Source organism: Thermothelomyces heterothallicus (assembly GCF_042370625.1).
Source record: "Thermothelomyces heterothallicus CBS 202.75 unplaced genomic scaffold P884_scaffold_9, whole genome shotgun sequence".
NCBI classification, from domain to species: domain Eukaryota; kingdom Fungi; phylum Ascomycota; class Sordariomycetes; order Sordariales; family Chaetomiaceae; genus Thermothelomyces; species Thermothelomyces heterothallicus.
The window spans coordinates 312038-328978 of record NW_027192570.1 but is presented as its reverse complement, the minus strand read 5'-3'; the positions used below and the strand labels follow the sequence as shown (position 1 = coordinate 328978).

The 16941-nt window shown below is 57.3% G+C and overlaps 5 protein-coding genes across 5 annotated transcripts; 3 read left to right on the top strand and 2 right to left on the bottom strand.

Annotated features, from left to right (window-relative positions):
- Positions 1 to 1633: 1633 nt before the first annotated feature.
- P884DRAFT_241994 (mitochondrial 37S ribosomal protein mS41) lies at positions 1634 to 2699 on the bottom strand. The gene is made up of 2 exons (XM_069440253.1): positions 2600 to 2699; positions 1634 to 2503 (listed from the first exon to the last, which is right to left on the bottom strand). Exon 2 carries the CDS (start codon positions 2496 to 2498, stop codon positions 1779 to 1781), a length of 720 nt encoding a protein of 239 aa, XP_069298108.1. The 5' UTR covers positions 2499 to 2503; positions 2600 to 2699; the 3' UTR covers positions 1634 to 1778.
- A 218-nt stretch (positions 2700 to 2917) lies between these two features.
- On the top strand, positions 2918 to 7962 carry P884DRAFT_222420 (SNF2 family N-terminal domain-containing protein). The gene is made up of 4 exons (XM_069439522.1): positions 2918 to 4791; positions 4845 to 5776; positions 5827 to 6688; positions 6739 to 7962. Exons 1-4 carry the CDS (start codon positions 3207 to 3209, stop codon positions 7806 to 7808), a joined length of 4449 nt encoding a protein of 1482 aa, XP_069298107.1. The 5' UTR covers positions 2918 to 3206; the 3' UTR covers positions 7809 to 7962.
- An 880-nt stretch (positions 7963 to 8842) lies between these two features.
- On the top strand, positions 8843 to 11713 carry P884DRAFT_198831 (exocyst complex component Sec10-like protein; the record flags this gene model as incomplete). Its single annotated transcript, XM_069438181.1, has 1 exon — positions 8843 to 11713. One exon carries the CDS (start codon positions 8843 to 8845, stop codon positions 11711 to 11713), a length of 2871 nt encoding a protein of 956 aa, XP_069298106.1.
- Positions 11714 to 12181: 468 nt separating this feature from the next.
- Positions 12182 to 13580, bottom strand: P884DRAFT_284526 (kinase-like domain-containing protein; the record flags this gene model as incomplete). Its single annotated transcript, XM_069443719.1, has 2 exons — positions 13421 to 13580; positions 12182 to 13285 (listed from the first exon to the last, which is right to left on the bottom strand). Exon 2 carries the CDS (start codon positions 13277 to 13279, stop codon positions 12182 to 12184), a length of 1098 nt encoding a protein of 365 aa, XP_069298105.1. The 5' UTR covers positions 13280 to 13285; positions 13421 to 13580.
- Positions 13581 to 14459: 879 nt separating this feature from the next.
- Positions 14460 to 16131, top strand: P884DRAFT_241984 (Frag1/DRAM/Sfk1 family-domain-containing protein; the record flags this gene model as incomplete). The annotated part of the gene is made up of 3 exons (XM_069440252.1): positions 14460 to 14884; positions 15042 to 15489; positions 15656 to 16131. Exons 1-3 carry the CDS (start codon positions 14864 to 14866, stop codon positions 16129 to 16131), a joined length of 945 nt encoding a protein of 314 aa, XP_069298104.1. The 5' UTR covers positions 14460 to 14863.
- Positions 16132 to 16941: the final 810 nt, after the last annotated feature.

Sequence of the window (16941 nt, the reverse complement as noted above, 5' to 3'; positions counted from 1 at the left end):
CTCCCGCACATAACGTCATCGAAGTCGTCCGGGCCTTTGTGCTACCCCAACATTGCCTCATGCATCGCATGCCACAAGGCGCTTGGTACGATTTGGGTTCTCTGAAAGTCCCGTCCCCTGCCGTAAGATCATCGAAAACATCGCAGCAGCGCGTCTGCTTTCCCGGCTCGGTTCAGTGTCCGGTATCCCAATCGCCAAATACCCTGGGCGCTGTTTGGCAGCCTATGCATCGTCCTGGTGGTCGTCGTGGAGTGTCGTGTCGTCGATATCGGCAATTCTTGCAACCTTGGGCTCTCTGGTGACACCGATAACGACCCTCCCCTTCCCCTTTCGTCACTTCGAACCCAAACCAGAACGCACTAGCCTAAGCGAGGCCTCTATCGGTCTGGCCGGCCTCCAAAACCGAGGTTCGTAGGACCTGGATCTGCCAAGAGTGAAGCCCCAAATTGTCAGCATCCCACCCGCCCCTTCCGCGCCTAGCCGAGTGCGAAATCGGTGTGATGGACTCTGGTATTCCCCAAGGTCAAATCGTATTCGGACTGCATGCCGTTTTGGACCACCCAGTGTTCAGTGCCTTGTAGAAAAAGTCCCCTCACAAAACCAGCCAATGAGTCGCCGAGTCCCTTGGCACCTGCAGCATGTCAATGTCGCAGCCAGCAAACCTGCACCCAAACAGCATTCGGCACCCGCATTTCGAGCTCATCAAGTCGGGGTCGGAGAAGATTGTTCGACAAGCTGCCGGTATGTGACGAGGTGCGTCTGGCGTTCCACCATCTCGACTCTCGGGCAACGGGCGACCAGGGTAGAGCAGTGTAAATTCTTGAACATTTCGGTCGATATCGTCGAGTCCAACAATGTCAAGTCGGGTTGTGCATGATTGATAGGTCCGGGATGCGACACGAGACACTTTAAGTATTCGCTTCTTTGCTCTTCGAAAGAGGCAGGCTTCCTCGTGAATCAGAGTTCGCTGGGGCGCAAAGGGTACGTTTTGCTGTTGCCTGCTCGTGGGATGCATCGCAGCTGGTGCTTCGCCGCTTTTGGTGGAGGCCAAGGATTCATCGGCAGTGCATCACGCTTGCCAACGCCGCAAACCGCTGTTTCGAAACTTGAAACGGACATCATCAATTCGTCTGAAGCTTCTCTGTGCCTCAAGAAAAAGTGGACAGGAACTTTGGTCGCTGTTTCAAACTTCTTAAAATTTGGGAATGAAGCACAGTTTTTGTTCCTGAACTTGGGAGCTGCACACGACCCTCCCCGCCGATTAGTCAACGCTGACAACACAGCCTGGGGTAATGAGACTGGACAGACGCGGATGCTGACGGCGCCCGAACGCCACATATTCGGAAGGTCACACAGGGAAAGGCCCGATAGCGGGGCTCATGGGCGCACGATGTTGTTCCGAGCTTCATAAGGATTACGAAATATTCATTCGGTGATGCGACTTCCTCTCCTCCTTGTCCCAAGCCTGGATTAATTAGGCAACGAAAAAGAAAAACAAAAAAGACGAAACAAGAGAAAGAAAGCAGGGATAGAGGACAGGAGAACGGATCAAAAAAAAAATGAAAAGGACGATTGAAGGCAAAGCAACGGCCAGCACCCACGGTAAGAAAAGTGGGTGTGACCGAGAGGCAAGACTGACAGACAAGACTCGAAACTGCTGGTTTGAGATCTAGACGCCAAGTCCCAATATTGTACAGTTTCTACACGCGATGCGTCGCTGCTACATATTTTAACACATTGCTCCTGGCACGCCGGGCCACCCAGTCGTAATGTGGCCGCTAATAGTAGCCTTGCGCTTCCCTCAACGCCTTCCGCTCCGCAACGCGCCTCTTGAAGCGGATCTCGGCTCTCCTCCGTTCACCGCCATCCACCTTATGTCCTCTCTTGTCCTCCCACATGCCCTCCGTTACCGTGATACGTGCACCGCCGTGCTTCATGGGCAGCGCGTAGGGGCCCACAATGGTGCGGGTTCCTTTGACCGTGAAGCCTTTTGCACGGACCATTTCCGAGGGCGAGACCTCCTCGATCTTCTTTCCAGGAGGCACGTTGACAACACGTCTTATGCGGAGCAGCGGCGTCTTGTCGATCTCGTGGACCCTCAGCTCCGCCGTGCCATTCTCGACGTACTTGAGGTCACCGCCTATGCCGAACTTGCCCTCCCTGAACCGTTGCCTCCACCTCAGCAGGTACCGCCTCGTCCTTGGAGGCTCGATGCCGAGTTCTCTGAGCTGTTCGGACGTCAAAGTAAAGAGCGCGTCCCACGTAGGAAACTTGGACGCGTGTTGTTTGAGGCCGCGGCCGATCACCGTGAGGAAGGTCTCGACATCGGGGACAAAGGGAATCGGTGCCGGTACTAATGGGAGCTGGGATTGCTTCTGTTGCTGTGAACCATTATGCGCCCATCGTGCTTGCGCCCTAAGTCCCGGGATGGCGACCGACGGGGCGGCGCAGGGTCGGAGAAAGAGCCCCAGGGCGGACTGTATCCGTAGAGACTTCATTCGTGCTGTTTGAAAGATGTGGTCAGCGGTTGCTGCTGTTGGGCGGCCAATTGACCGCAGAACGCCAAAAACCCAAGGGGCAGCAGATGCATCAATCTTACCTATTAATCGATTGTCTCCTTCAACGGACGGTGACCGAGGCTCATGCCCGATTCGAAACGACTTGTTGCGCCTCGATAGCTTGTTCGCGTGTCCCGAAACGGACCGACAAAAGAGTGGGAAAGTTTTCGCAGCGCCGAGATCCCAGAGCGCCGGGACCGCATAGCAGTCCCAACGCTCGACGTGCGAAGTGGGCCACGTCTGCTACCCAATCACAACTTGGAGTCCCCCAGGCTGCAATGGCCAGAACAGGGATCCGTGAATTGTGTAAGCCGCCTGCCGACTGACCATCTTCCAGTTCTTTGCATCAAACTCTGTCTACGCATCTTTGTTCTCAGTCCTTCTTTTTGGTGCGCCGTATAACCTCAGATTGAAGGTTGTTCCGCCAGCGGTCATCAGCCATCCACCGCCAATCACCGAGGGCACCATCCAAAGCCTCAAATATTTGAGAGTTGTGTCTTGCCTCAAGAGTCACTTCGCCTATGAACTTGGATTGGCACTAGTCAATTCAGTAGTTGATTTCTTCGTCACACATCCCGTACGGCTGTCGGCTTTTTTATTTCCTCAGATACTTTAAGGTCGCCGAGAACCAATTCTTCAACCAGCACAATGCCTCGCGCGAAAGCAAACAGGAAGCAAAGCGCACGAACGCAGCATGACGAGGAGAACATTGGAGATAACGATAATGTTGCGGCTTTTCTGGAATGTCTTCATTCGATTTCGTTGCCGGTTGATGGGATGAGGCAGGAAGTTCAACCGCGTCCGGCAAAGCGCGCCAAGACAACGAAAGTCCAGGATTCGATATGTATCGGGCGAGAAGTTCTGACAGTCACTTTCTGCGGTGAGGCGGCGGCATCCCAAAAACTTCCAATGACGACGCGGAAAGATGTTGGCTATGTTATCGATGCCCGTCTAGCTGATGATGCTCGAAACCCTGGCAACTGGCGATTGCTGCTAAAGCCTCGACCCAACTACCGCGGCCGTCACTTTAGGCTCGATTTGCCTCTGGGCGACGCTAAGATGACTCAGTCGTTAAGGACAGCCTTGCACGTCGCGGAAATTCAGGCCTCTGACCCCGGCGAAGAGGGTTGTATATGGGCTTCCGTCGATGCCTCTGTGGAGCAAATTGGGAGTTCGATTCAACTCGGTCTCGCCATCGAAGTAAGGTGGAACGAGAGTCTAACAATATGGGGAAGCGAGCGGTTCAGACTGAACTCACAGCAAACTCTCCGAGACGAAGTCCTCGAGACTTGGTTTCCCAATCTCCACCTGCCCAAGGGCAGTGACGCCCAACCGTCGTGGTCTCCACAAGATTTTTACGAAGCAGCATGTGTCCCCGACAAGGATAAGCTGGAAGCAGATGTATCATCAATGGAAGTTCCAAGGTTGGAATCAGTCTTGTACCCCTTTCAACGCAGAGCTGTTCAATGGCTTCTGAGGCGGGAGGGCGTGTGCTGGCATCGTAACACCGATAGCAACCAAGCAGGTATACAACCGTACGTTCCGTCGGACTTGTCAGACCCACCAATCTCCTTCTATCAAGCCAGAGACGTGGTCGGAAACCCTATCTGGGTCAGCCCTTTACTTGGGGCCGCTACTAGAGATGTGTCGCTGTTTCGACCCATTCAGGATCTGCGCGGCGGCATTCTCGCAGAGGAGATGGGGCTCGGAAAGACTTTGGAGGTGATTGCATTGATACTGCTGCATCGGCGACCCGAGTGTCCTGTCATGGTGTACGATTCCTTTCTGGGCCGCGAACTTTTGGCAACTTCGGCGACTCTGATCGTTGCTCCTTCTTCCCTCCTCGACCAGTGGCTGTCGGAGCTCAACCGCCACGCACCAAGTCTCAAGGTCATGTTCTATCCCGGGGTTACGAGGCTTGCCAGGGCGAAGGACCCGGATGAACTATCCGCCGAACGTTTGGCTGAACAAGACGTTGTCCTCACCACTTACGATGTTCTCAGGAAAGATATTTGGGCGGCTTCGGATGAGCCGATCCGCTCGATGCGCAACGAGAAGCAGTATGAACGAGTCAAATCCCCGCTTGTACAGCTCTCGTGGTGGCGGGTGTGCATCGACGAAGCCCAGATGGTAGAAAATTGGACGAACAATGCGGCGAAGCTTGCTAGGAATATTCCTCGTATCAATGCTTGGGCTGTCACGGGCACGCCCGTCAAAGACGATGTGCAAAAAGGTGCGGACGAGCCTCCATGCTACTAAGGGGGAATGCTGACGTTGAATCTTCAGATCTCCGTGGCCTACTTCTCTTTCTTCGTCATGAGCCATATGCGTCAGATAGAAAGATCTGGAATTTCCTCACCACCTTCGACAAAACTTCTTTCCAAAAGATCTTTAACTTGATCTCGATGCGACATAGCAAGAGCCTCGTGAGGAGCGAGATCGCCATTCCGCCTCAGAAGCGATACGTAATTACGATGCCGTTCACGGCCGTCGAGGAACAGCATTACCAAAGTCTCTTTGAGGAGTTAGCAGAAACGTGTGGCTTAGACGGCCGTGGCAATCCCTTGCAAGGCGATTGGGACCCTGAAGACCCCGCTGTGCAGCGCGCAATGCGCGTTGCACTAGACCGGCTCCGTCAGACTGTCTTGCACCCCGAGGTCGGAAACCGGAACCGGCGGGCTCTTGGTCACAAGGCTGGGCCAATGAGGACGGTTACGGAAGTTCTTGACGCGATGCTCGAGCAGGCTGAGAGCGCGATGAGGACGGATCAACGTTCCCTTCTTTCCACAACCTTAGTGAAGGGACAGATCTTTGCCTGTCAAAAACGGGTCCATGACGCACTCGCTGTCTGGCGCGAGGTTCTAGCCAAGAGCACGGAGCTGGTTGACGAGAGCCGGGTGCAGCTGGATCGTGAGGTCCAAGAAGCCCAGAAAGCGAAAGCGAGCGAAACTCGGTCAGCGATGGAAGATGGCGAGGACGTGGAGGATGACGATGCCGATGATGTTGTGTCACCGCAGGTGGGAGAAGCCCGGCGGCGGCTGCGGTCGGCACTCGAGATTCAACACCGGGCCGTCTTCTTCTGCGCAAACGCGTACTTCTCCATCAAATCGAACGAGGAAGAGACGCCGCCAGATTCGGATCAGTTTAAGTCTCTGGAGAAGATGGAGGTTGATGCGTATGACCGAGCAAAGGAGATCAGAAAAGAAATCCTCCAGGAGGTAGGCTGCATATCCTTGCCATATCAACGGCACCCACTAACAATGTTCAGAGCCACGGCAAAGCGAGGAAGCTGATGGAACGGCTTACGAAGGCGGCGTCGGAACAAGCCTTCGCGGTCATTCCGACCTTCACATCCGTGGAGAAGAACGGGATCGAGAGTCGGAGGATTGGAGACGCCATTGAGGAGCTCAACGTGGCATTAGATGAACAAGCGGCCAGGATTGACGACTGGCGCGAGCACGTCATTCAACTTCTTCTCAAGCCGCTCGTTGACGAGGAAAGCGGTGAAATCACTGGAGAAGAATACGAGCAGTCGACCAAGCTGCAGGAGGAAATCCTGGTTTATCTCCAGATTCTCCGGAAAGCATGTGCCGACAGGCATGCCGCAATCACGGGCCAGAAGAACTTTCTGGTGGAGCACGAAACGAAGGTGGCGTCTAGGATGGCCACGGCAGGAGAAGGCCCGTTTCCTGAGAAGTTTCTGGCGCTGCTGAAGGTTTGCGAATCCGTTAGGCCGCCATTTGTCGAGGGAGACCCCCTGACTTCGATGCGCGGAATCATCTCGGAGTTGCGCGCCCTATCAGTCAAGCTCAGGACTGACGCCGCCACGGGCTCCTCTCGAGCCACAAAGGAGCTTGCCGTTGTCTCGGGGTTGCTGAAGTCGATACTCCGTCACCAGACGGAGCAAACGAAGGCCGCAACGGCCCTGGAAAAGGAGATCGAGCGGTTCAGGGACACCCTAAACGCTCGAATCGAGTATTACCGGCAGCTTCAAGAGGTCTCAGATACCGTTCGGGAGTACGAGGGCTCCTTGGAGCCCGATGCGCTAGAGAATGCTATGTCGAGGACGATTGGGCAAGAAAGAGAACTGCAGGAGAAGTTGAACACTGCTCAATCCAAACACCGCTACCGTAAGTCCCGGGGAGGGAACCCATTGATTGACTTTGGCTGAGATTCGCAGTCATGTTCCTCAAAGAGGCCGAATCGGACTCGCCGGAGCAGCGCATATGCGTCATCTGCCAGTCGGACTTTACGGTGGGTGTCTTGACGGTCTGCGGCCACATCTTTTGCAAGGAATGCATCACTCTCTGGTACAGGGCACACCACACGTGTCCGGTGTGCAAACGACACCTCAGCCAATCTAACTTTCACGACATCACGCTCAAGCCGCAAGAGCTGAAGGTGCATTCGGAAGCGCACCAGGGAAGGGCCGGCGACCTGCAGGGAGCGCCTGTCACCCCTACCAAGAAGGTGTCAACCATCTACACCGAGTTCAATGCCGAGAAGCTGGCGGAAATAAAGAACATCGACCTGGAGGGCCCGAGCTTTACAACGAAGGTGGACATGCTTATACGCCACCTCGTGTGGCTGCGAGAGTCGGACCCGGGTGCCAAGTCGATCGTCTTTTCGCAGTACAAGGAGTTTCTGGACGTGCTGGCGTTGGCGTTCAGGAGGTACCGCATTGGTTTCGCCTCGTTCGACAAAGCACACGGCATCACCAACTTCAAGGAGGACCCGGGCACCGAGGTCTTCTTGCTGCACGCGCGGGCCCACGCCAGCGGACTGAACCTGGTCAATGCCAGCCACGTCTTCCTGTGCGAGCCGCTGCTCAACACGGCGCTGGAGCTCCAAGCGATCGCCCGCGTCGACCGCATCGGGCAGCAGCACGAGACGACGGTGTGGCTGTACATTGTCGACGGCACGGTAGAGGAGTCGATTTACGAGCTGTCGGTGCAGAGGCGGATGGAGCACATGGGCCGTAACCTGAAGGGCGAGTCGAAAGAGTCGACACCCGAGCTGCTGGATGCCAAGCTCGACGAGGCCAATGCACTCGAGATGCAGCAGGCGCACCTGTCGAAGCTGATGGGGAAGGACGGCATTTCGGGCGAGGCGGTGGACAAAGATGACCTGTGGACTTGTTTGTTTGGGCATTTACGTCCGGGGCAGGGGCGGAGTGGGACGGAGCCGGCGAACCTGCCCGTACGGCGGTTTCTGGCCGCAGAGGCGGCAGAGGCGCGGAGAGGTGATTGAAGTCGGATGTGGTAGACAAAAAGATGGGGGAAAAAATCGAACGGAGCAAGAGGAGCATCCATGTGTTCCAAGGGAAGATACAGCTTTTTTTTTTTTCCCCTTGAAGTACATTGTGAGCACTGGTAGTTACAAATCAGTTCCTGTTCCCCCTCCCCCCCAAAAAAAAAATATTGGACAGAATGGCTTACGGACTCCTGCTGATGACACAAGCTGACAAGCCGCAAGGGTTGGTGATGTTTTGTGCATCATTTACCTTAATACCTCGCTTGCGTTTGTCTTGTAGGTTCCGTAATCTGTATGTACAGGGCAGTACATACGTAACAGTACTTGCTCGGTATGGCAACTCGCGTTGTTTGGTCCAAGCTCTCGTTACATTACGATACGCCAACCCCATTACCACTACGGATTACACTAGATCTCGGGCAGTAACATTCGGTGCCTCCACCATCCAACGTTAGTGGACTGCACTAATAAACTAACGAGTAGGTACTTCGTACGGGTCAGTTACTTCGTAACCCCTTTGTTCGAGACCACATCACGAATGCCGGCGCAATGCCCATAAGCTCAGAACCCAGCATAGTCCAGAACGCCGGATCGATACCTCATCAGCGCAGCAACACGACGGCTCGCAGCAAAACCGCATACCACTAATGGCATAACGAACGTGACGACGTGACGACTTGACGACTTCTCCCCGTACATACCTCTCAGCTCATCCTGCCATTCCCATTCTCAACCCACCTCACTCGGACCGAATCCGACACAAGGCAGCGATACTTGCAGCACACGCAGCCGCAGCCGTCATCACCACGCCATGTCCCTCTCGACGCGAAGAGCGGCCGGCGGGTCGGCGCCGAAGCCAAAAACAAGCAGCATTCTGCAGACTCTCCAAGCTACAGAGATGATAGACACCAAGCCCGTTCTCCCAGCCGGTACATACACATGCATACCTTACATATCCTCCCTTCCCTTTTTCTTCTAGAGGGGCAACCGAGATAAAAGTTTGAAAATTAGAAGAAACAAGCTGACAATGCATGGTTTGCCCCACCCATGCAGAAATCCTCGCCACGATCCTCGATTACCTCCCTGTCGCCGACCAGCTGCGCTTCGCCCGCACCTCGCGCCGCATGCGCGAGATGGTCTACGACGACACGCGGTGGGTCGCCCGCCTGCGGAGCATGGGCTGCTGGAACGAGGCCGAGGCGCGCCGCCGCTTCGAGGAGGTCTTGCTGGCCCGCCGCCGGAAGGCCGCCTCCGGGGCCTCCGGCCGGTTAGGGGCGGGGGCGGGAGGAGCCGGGCCTGGGACGAGTGCCGGAGAGGAAGGAAGAGCGACCCGGCAGAGCCTGCTGTTCGACGCCGGGCTAGAGCTGGAGGAGGCGGAGGAAGAGGAGAGGAGGCGGGGGAGGCAGATGGCCGAGGTTCGGGACGGGTTCGAGACGATGAAGGTGGCGGGAACGACGGGGCACGCGGCCGCGGCCGCGGCCGTGGCGGAGGCGGGGCAGCGCGACCCGTCGACGGACCCCGAGGCGCTGCTGGGGGTCATCAAGAACGCGCGCAGCATCCGGGGGCTCGCGAGGCAGGAGTACGGCAAGATCTACGGCGCACTGGCCCCCTTCTATTTCGACCTCGTCCGCTCCAAGTCCCATACCGACCCGCTGGTGTTCAAGGTCTTCCGCGACCCCGAACGGCAGGCGCAGATGCTGGCCAACCTGAGGATCTTCGCCAAGAGCGACTGGGCGCAGGGCGCACTCAGGAGGGAGGAGAAGCTGGACATGATGACGAGCATCTTCGAGAGCGCGGTGCTGCGCGAGTTCGAGCAGGGCTACGAGTTCTGGGACGTGGACGGGCGGATGAACAAGTACGCCCACGTGCTGGACATGCTGAACGGGAGCAACGCCGCCGTGGAGCTCTTCATCCAGAAACACCCCATCTTCTCGGACCGCGAGGTGCTGGCCAACCCGATGGACTGCGTCAACCAGGCGCTGGCCGACAGCATCACGCTCGAGCCGTCGCGGCGCTTCTTCGAGGTGCTCTCTCGCAAGGTCGACGAGCAGGCCGGCATCATCGAGCGCATCTTCCCGGACCCGGGGCCGGTGTTCTGGGCCTTTGTCGACAAGGTCAGGGAGGACATCATCATGGAGTACGCCACGCCCTTGTTCGACGAGACCCACGAGCGGAGCATACCGTCGTACTTGAGGGCCGTGTCGGGCATCTTTGAGCAGACGCTGCACTTCCTGCGGACCCTGACGCCTCCCAAGGGCGGAGAGGCAGAGCAGGAGGACAGGGCCAAGGAGCTGGCACTCAAGACGTTTGAACCGCACCTCGACCTCTACCTGCAGGACGAGATAGACGAATTCGCCAGGCAGGCCGAGAGGGAGGTGGGCGAGTGGGAGAAGAAGCTGTCGGAGCAGGACGCGAGCGTCGAGTCGTTCTACATGGGCAGCTTCGCGAATCGGCAAGCGGACAAGAAGGACTTCTTGACCTCCTTCAAGAAGGTCGTCATGATGCCCGTTACGGTGCTTCCGACTACCTTCTCGTTGCCGAGCCTGCCGCTCGGGTCGCCGTTCGCCAGCAAGCCGTCCGCGGCGGCGAGCACAAACGGCGGCGGCGGCGGCGGCGGCGGCGGCAACGGCAGTAGCAGCAATACGGTGCAGGATCCCGGCCAGCAGGGGGGTTCGCCCGCGCAGTCGCCGGGGTCTCCGGCGCAGTCGGCGACCGACCGCAGCAACAGCCCGCTGCCGGGCAAGGCGCCAACCGACGAGCTCGCGGCCAAGGCGGCCCTCATGACGTCCAGGCTGGAAGGCATCAAGACCCTGCTCAGCATCGAAGTGGCGCTAAGCCTGGTGCACGCAGCCAAGGCGAGCCTCGGACGGGTGGCCGTGTTCATCCAGCTCGGCGGGCAAGCCGGCGGCGAGGCACGGGAGCAGTGCGCCGCCATCTTTGTCACCCTGCTACGCATCCTGGGCAACAGGCACATCAAGCCGGGCTTCGACAGGGCCGTGGAACACCTGTCGCAGTACAACCCGCGCGAGGTGAGCGAGCACCACCAGGGCGGCGTGGCCCCGCTCGTGACCTTTATCGAGCTAGTCAACGTGGGCGACCTCATCTCGCAGATGATCGACGTCTTTTACGAGCAGCAGCTCGTCGGGCCCAAGATCGCCGACCGCAACGACTTTATGGACCCGGCGGGGCTGGCCAAGAAGAAGTTTGAGCAGATGCTCGACGAGAGCGTCGCCGCCGGCCTCAACAAGGGCATCGACGTGCTCATGGACGAGGTAGAGTACCTCTGCGCGACGACGCAGCTGCCGACCGACTACAACCCGGGAGCGGCCGCCACCACCCCGGACGCCGCGTCGTCGTCGTCGTCGTCGACGACAACGACCACGACCACGTCGTCGCTGGAGAAGCGCGCCTCCGCGCTGCCGGGGGCGGTGGACATGGATGTCGGGCCGACGCAGACGGCGCAGCGCATCCGCGACCTGGTGGCGTCGCACACGTCCATGCTGGTGGGCAGCACCGACAAGTCGATGCTCGACGTCTTCAACGGCGAGGTCGGCCTGCGGCTCTTCACGGCCCTGTGCAAGCACCTGAAGCGGCAGCGCATCAGCACCGAGGGCGCCGTCAAGCTGATCGCCGACATGAACCTCTACTTCGAGTACATCCGGACGCTCAAGAACCAGGACCTGCTGGCCTACTTCCGGGCGCTGCGGGAGCTGAGCCAGATCTACCTCATCGACGCCAGGCACGCCAAGGAGATGGCGACCATCATTGCCGACGGCGATCGCTTCGGCGGCATCTTCAGGGCCGAGGAGGTCTACGAATACGCCGAGAGGAGGGCGGACTGGTACCAGGTCAGAAAGGATGTCGAGCGGGCCATGTATGGTCTGGAATGCTGTCTGATGTAGGTTCCAACGGCGGGGAGGTGGGAATGCATTGAGGGATATGAGTGGTGAAGGCACCAACGAACTCCGTATATACAATTTTTTATATATAGCCAAGTTTGGTTTGGGCACAAGGGAAAGAGGGAAACAAGGCTACAGCACAAAGGGGGGGAGAAAATTAGTCTTGAACTAGATCATGATGAGCCCTACTCTTCTATGGGTGGTCCGAATAACCGGGACTAATGATAATAGCAAAGGTAAAAAAAAAAAAAAATAAAAAAAAATCCTGTCCCAGAACATAATTCCAGTGCCCTCCCTGTGAACTTCCCGGTGAAATAAAATTCATTCGCTCTGTTTTCTTCCCATCTCCTTTCTTTCCCACCCAGCGCCGCCCCCTCCAACCAACAACGCCCGCCAAATGGAGTCGAATCGGGAGAGAGAGAGAGAAAAAAAAAAAACTCTGGACCTAGTTCCCCCCCCCCTTTTTTTTTTTTACTTGCCCTGTCCAAAATCCAGCCTCCGCGCCACTTTTGCCCCCCTCGAGTTGGTCTCGTCGTCGAGGATGCCGTTGCGCCTCTTGAGGTCGGCGCCCATCTTCTCCTCGCCGCCGGACTTGCGGGGCAGGTCTTCCTTGCGGGTGGGCTTGGGATCGGTGCGCCACCACTTGTGCTCGAGCATCTCGCGGGCGGTGATGCGCTTCTTGGGGTCGAGGGCGAGGGTGCGGACGAGGAGGTCGACGCCCTCGGCGCCGACGGCGCCGAAGCGGCCCATGTAGGCGTCCTTGCCCCAGACGGGGACGACCTCGCTCGGGACGGTGTACTCGCGCAGCCGGGTGACGCCCGGCCAGTTCTCCTCGGTCGGGGTGCCGACGTGCTTGCAGATGAGCGCGATCTGCTCGACCTCGGTGTTGCCGGCCAGGAAGGGGGCGCGGATGATGAGCTCGGCGAAGACCATGCCGACGGACCAGATGTCGACGGCGCCGCCGTAGTGGCGGGCGCCGAAGAGCAGCTCCGGGGGCCGGTACCAGCGGGTGATGACGTTGGCGGTCATGCGGCGGCCCGGGTCGGCGAAGCTGCGGGCGAGGCCGAAGTCGGCCAGCTTGACCTCGCCGTCGGCGGCGATGAGCAGGTTGTTGGGCTTGATGTCGCGGTGGAGGACGTAGTTGTCGTGGCAGAACCAGACGGCGCGGGTCAGCATGCCCATCCAGGCCTTGATGTCGCCGGCGCCGTAGCGGACGTGGTCGACGTCGCGGATCAGCATCTCGAGGTCGCCGAGCGGGAGGTACTCGAGCACCAGGTTGAGGTTCTGGTCCTTGGAGCTGAAGACGGACAGGAGCGAGATGATGTTGGGGTGGCGCAGCTCCCGCAGGTACTTGAGCTCGCGCACGGCGTCGGGCGCCATGCCGTCCTGGTACTGCTGCTGCACCTTGATCTTCTTGATGGCCACCTGCAGCGACGGGTCCTGCCGCGAGTGGCCCAGGTACACGTTGGCGTACGTTCCCTCACCCAGCTTCTTGCCCTTGATGTACTTGCGCTTCTCCTCCTCGTTGAGCTGCTCGATCGGGTCGAGCGTCATGGTCGTGACCGCCATCTTTGTCTTTTGCAGGCCAGCCAGGTTAGCGGTGTCGCTCCGCTGTTTTATTTTGGTTGGGGGGAGGAGGGGGAGGAAGGGGAGGAAGGGGGGGGGGGGAATGGGGCTCCCGTTCGTTGGCTCTAGTACTCTAGTTAGTACCTAGCTTCAATTGAAGGCAAATTAAAATAGTTTTTTTTCTTCTAAAAAAAGGAATGAAAAGATGGAATGAATTTCTCAAGACGTGCTGTACGGATTATTTGCCGTCGCACGCTAACAAACAGTTGATGGGTCGCTTTTTGTGGTTTGAGTGACGTTGAAGGAACGGAGCGGAGCCAATGTACTGTACAGTACGGAGTACGGATTACAGTGCAGTAACTACCTAACTAAGGCTTGGGGTTGGTTTCCGTTGTAACCCCACAGGCGCTAGTTAACTACCTTAACGGGCGGTATCCGTACTCTTGCCCGCCCCGTGGAGCGTCAAGAAAACAGTGACAAGCAAAGCTGACCCAGCTCGACTTGGATACCTGTTACAACAACAGCTCTCAACGCTGTAAGGCCTAAGAACCGCAATGCAGCTACGGTCTGATCTCTCGTATCGTCGTAGACACACATTCTCGTCGTCACCCGGCTCATCTCCCTCCCTAGAAGGCCCAGCACATTGCCCGGCTTTCCGAGATGACGAATATCTGAGTATCGTCACCTTGTTGCCTGACAGGGTACCGGACTGAGTAAAGTCCTACCTGATCCCATGTGAACAGCACGCAGGGACCAACGGAGTTAGCATCCAGATTGAGCCCTCGGCCCCGCTTCGGCTGCCGTGTTGCCAAGCCCCAAACTAGTGCAGTTGACGCAAGTACGGATCCGTAGAGATAATAAACCCCGGGCATGCCCATCGGGCGTCAGGATCGGGGTGACGTCAGGTCTCGCGGCAGTGCCAAACCCCATCCGAACGGCCCGGAATCAAATGTCACCAACGTTCGTCCAAGCTCCGCCTGGGGTGCGACCAAGTCGTGGACGCGCGGGAGCAGAAGGCTCAGCAGAGAGAGAGAGCCTTCCTTGGCTAGGACATCTAAAGGGTGTGTGCTATATACGCATGTATGTGCGTACGGATAACTACTAACTACCTACTCGGGGGGCCTGATCATCTCTTTTTTTGCCCAGTTGTCTATAGAGCAGACGCAGCTTTACTTTTGCTCCTTCTCTCTCTCTCTGTTTTTTTTTTTTTTTTTCTTTTTTTTTCTTCTCTCTCCTCAATTTGACAACCCATATCTGGATTCCTGTACAATTCCTGGAAGAAATTTGCCCGCCCATCTGCATCTCAGACCTTTCTAAGCGGCACAGCTTCCTGAGAGATTCCTCGGGTCATGGCCTAAGGCCCCGTGGCTCAGCCAGCCAACACCGCTTCTTCCTTCCAGTTGCGGCACCGACAAACACCGTTCGCTTGAATCTCGGTTTTCCAGCCCATTGACGGATATCTCACTCCACGGTAGCTATCTGCCTTGGCATAGATGCTCTGCCAGTCCCCCGACTACTATAGTGTGCTACAACATTGCCTTAACACGTTCGCGTGCTCGACCATCATCTCACTCGCAAGCCCTCAACATGGTCCGCCTATCGTATTGGGTGAGTCTCTCTTTCCTTCCCTTCCCTTCCCTTCCCCTTTCCTTCCCTTCCCTTTCCTTCCCTTCCCTTTCCTTCCCTTCCCTTTCCTTCCCTTCCCTTTCCTTCCCTTCCCTTCCCGGGAAGCCAATTCACACCCATCACTAACCTCACGCTTCAGGTGACCCCCATCCTCGGCGGCATCGTCTGGCTGGCTACCCTCCTCGCCCTCCTCCTCTACTGGATCGTCCACGAGCACAGGGTTCACTATTCCTCCATGGAGCCCGGCCAGACCATTGCCTACATCAGCGACGTGGGTGCCTCCCACCTCAAGCCGCTCTTCATCGTCGGCTGCGTCCTCACCACCGTCCTGCTCGACCTCTCCTTTGCCGCAGACCGCTGGCTGCGCCATAGGGGCCGCCTGGCCCCCAACACCAGGACCCGTGAGAAGGTGCTGTCGGGCCTGACCATCGTCTTTGCCATTGTCGGCACCGCCGGCTTGATTCTGTTGAGCATCTTCGACACCGCCCGCCATCCGACCCTGCACGACATTTTTCTCTTCTTGTTTATCGTCGGATACGTCCTGTCGGCCATTTTCATCTGCTGGGAGTACTGGCACCTCGGAAGGAGTGAGTCTCTTTTTCCCCTTTTCATTTTCCTCTTGTAACCCCCACCCTTTCTTGTCCCGCGCAACACACATACACACCCACATACACCCCCCCCCAAACACACACACACACACACACACACAAGAGCCCAGAGCCCAGGTCAGCTAAAACAGAACAAAAAAAAAAGCCCACCGCGAGACCCGCATCCTCCGCCTCTCCTTCTACATCAAGCTCGTCTTCATCGTCGTCGAGGTCGTCCTCGCCGTCGCCTTCATCGCCCTCTCCCGGACCGGCCACTACAACTCGGCCGCCGTGCTCGAGTGGATCATCGCCTTCGTCTTCGCCGCCTACATCTTCTCCTTCTACGTCGACCTCTACCCGGCCGCCAAGACCAAGCAGCAGCAGCAGCAGCTGGAGATCACCGCCCGGAACGGCCACGGCAAGGCGCTCCAGATGCGCCTCACCCGCGGCAGGGAGCCCGCGCTCGCGCAACCCCCGCAGGCTGGCTCGTCGCGCTACGACGCCTCGAGCGACATGGAGATGTGCGCCAGCGAGGGCACCCTCGGCACCGGCGGCGGCGGGGCCGCCTCCTTCGAGGCGTCGAGGGCCGCGCACGGCCGCAGGTCCGGGTCCCGGAGCCGAGTCATGGCGAGGAACTTTTAGGTTCGGGTTTCCCGTGCTACAAAAGAGGTCGCGGGAGGGGAGGGCTTAGGAAAGTGTATTGACAAAGTTGCTTCGCATTCGGGATATCATGCGGTTGGCACCTGCATCTGCACCGCGTAGTTGTATTAAAATACCTAGGAAGCGGTTGGAACGGTCATTTGGCAGAGCAGTTGGCGTTGGAAAGTAAAAGCGTTTTTTTTTTCATTTTATCTAGAGGTCTTAGACGGCTGTTTGCGAGTCTCCTTTCGTCCCATATTTTGTTGAATCGTAAAGATCTAAGTTCCACACATACCAGCCAGCGAACTAGACAGGTGTTTTCCAAATCTCAAGAGCAGCTCCATCCGTCCCTCGCCACGTACATTAGATCAGATCTCAACCAACGTGCCTTCCATGTGAGGTGATAGACCGGGGCGTTTGCGCCGGCACAGCGAGCCGGCACCGTCTTATCCCGATTCAACGAGCATACCCCAAGTAGTGAGACAGAAGCTGCCTCTCATGGCCACGAACTCCTCCTCCCTGAAAATGCAGAACATGCCACGTTCCCAACCGAGACATTGCCGTCCTTCCTACCCCCCAAAAAAAGAACCAAAGAAAAGCCAGAGGGAAGCATATGACAAACAAACAGAAAAACAAAGTGACCAGAAAAAGGTAACGCAACGCTACCCGCATATTTCCAACTTCTTTCCCTTGCATGCCCATGCCTTAGATATATATCCCTGACCCGGTCCCGTCACGACATTCGCCCCGTGTTACATGTCCATGTAGTCCATACATACATACAGTAACATACGTGCACCGAGTACAAAGTGC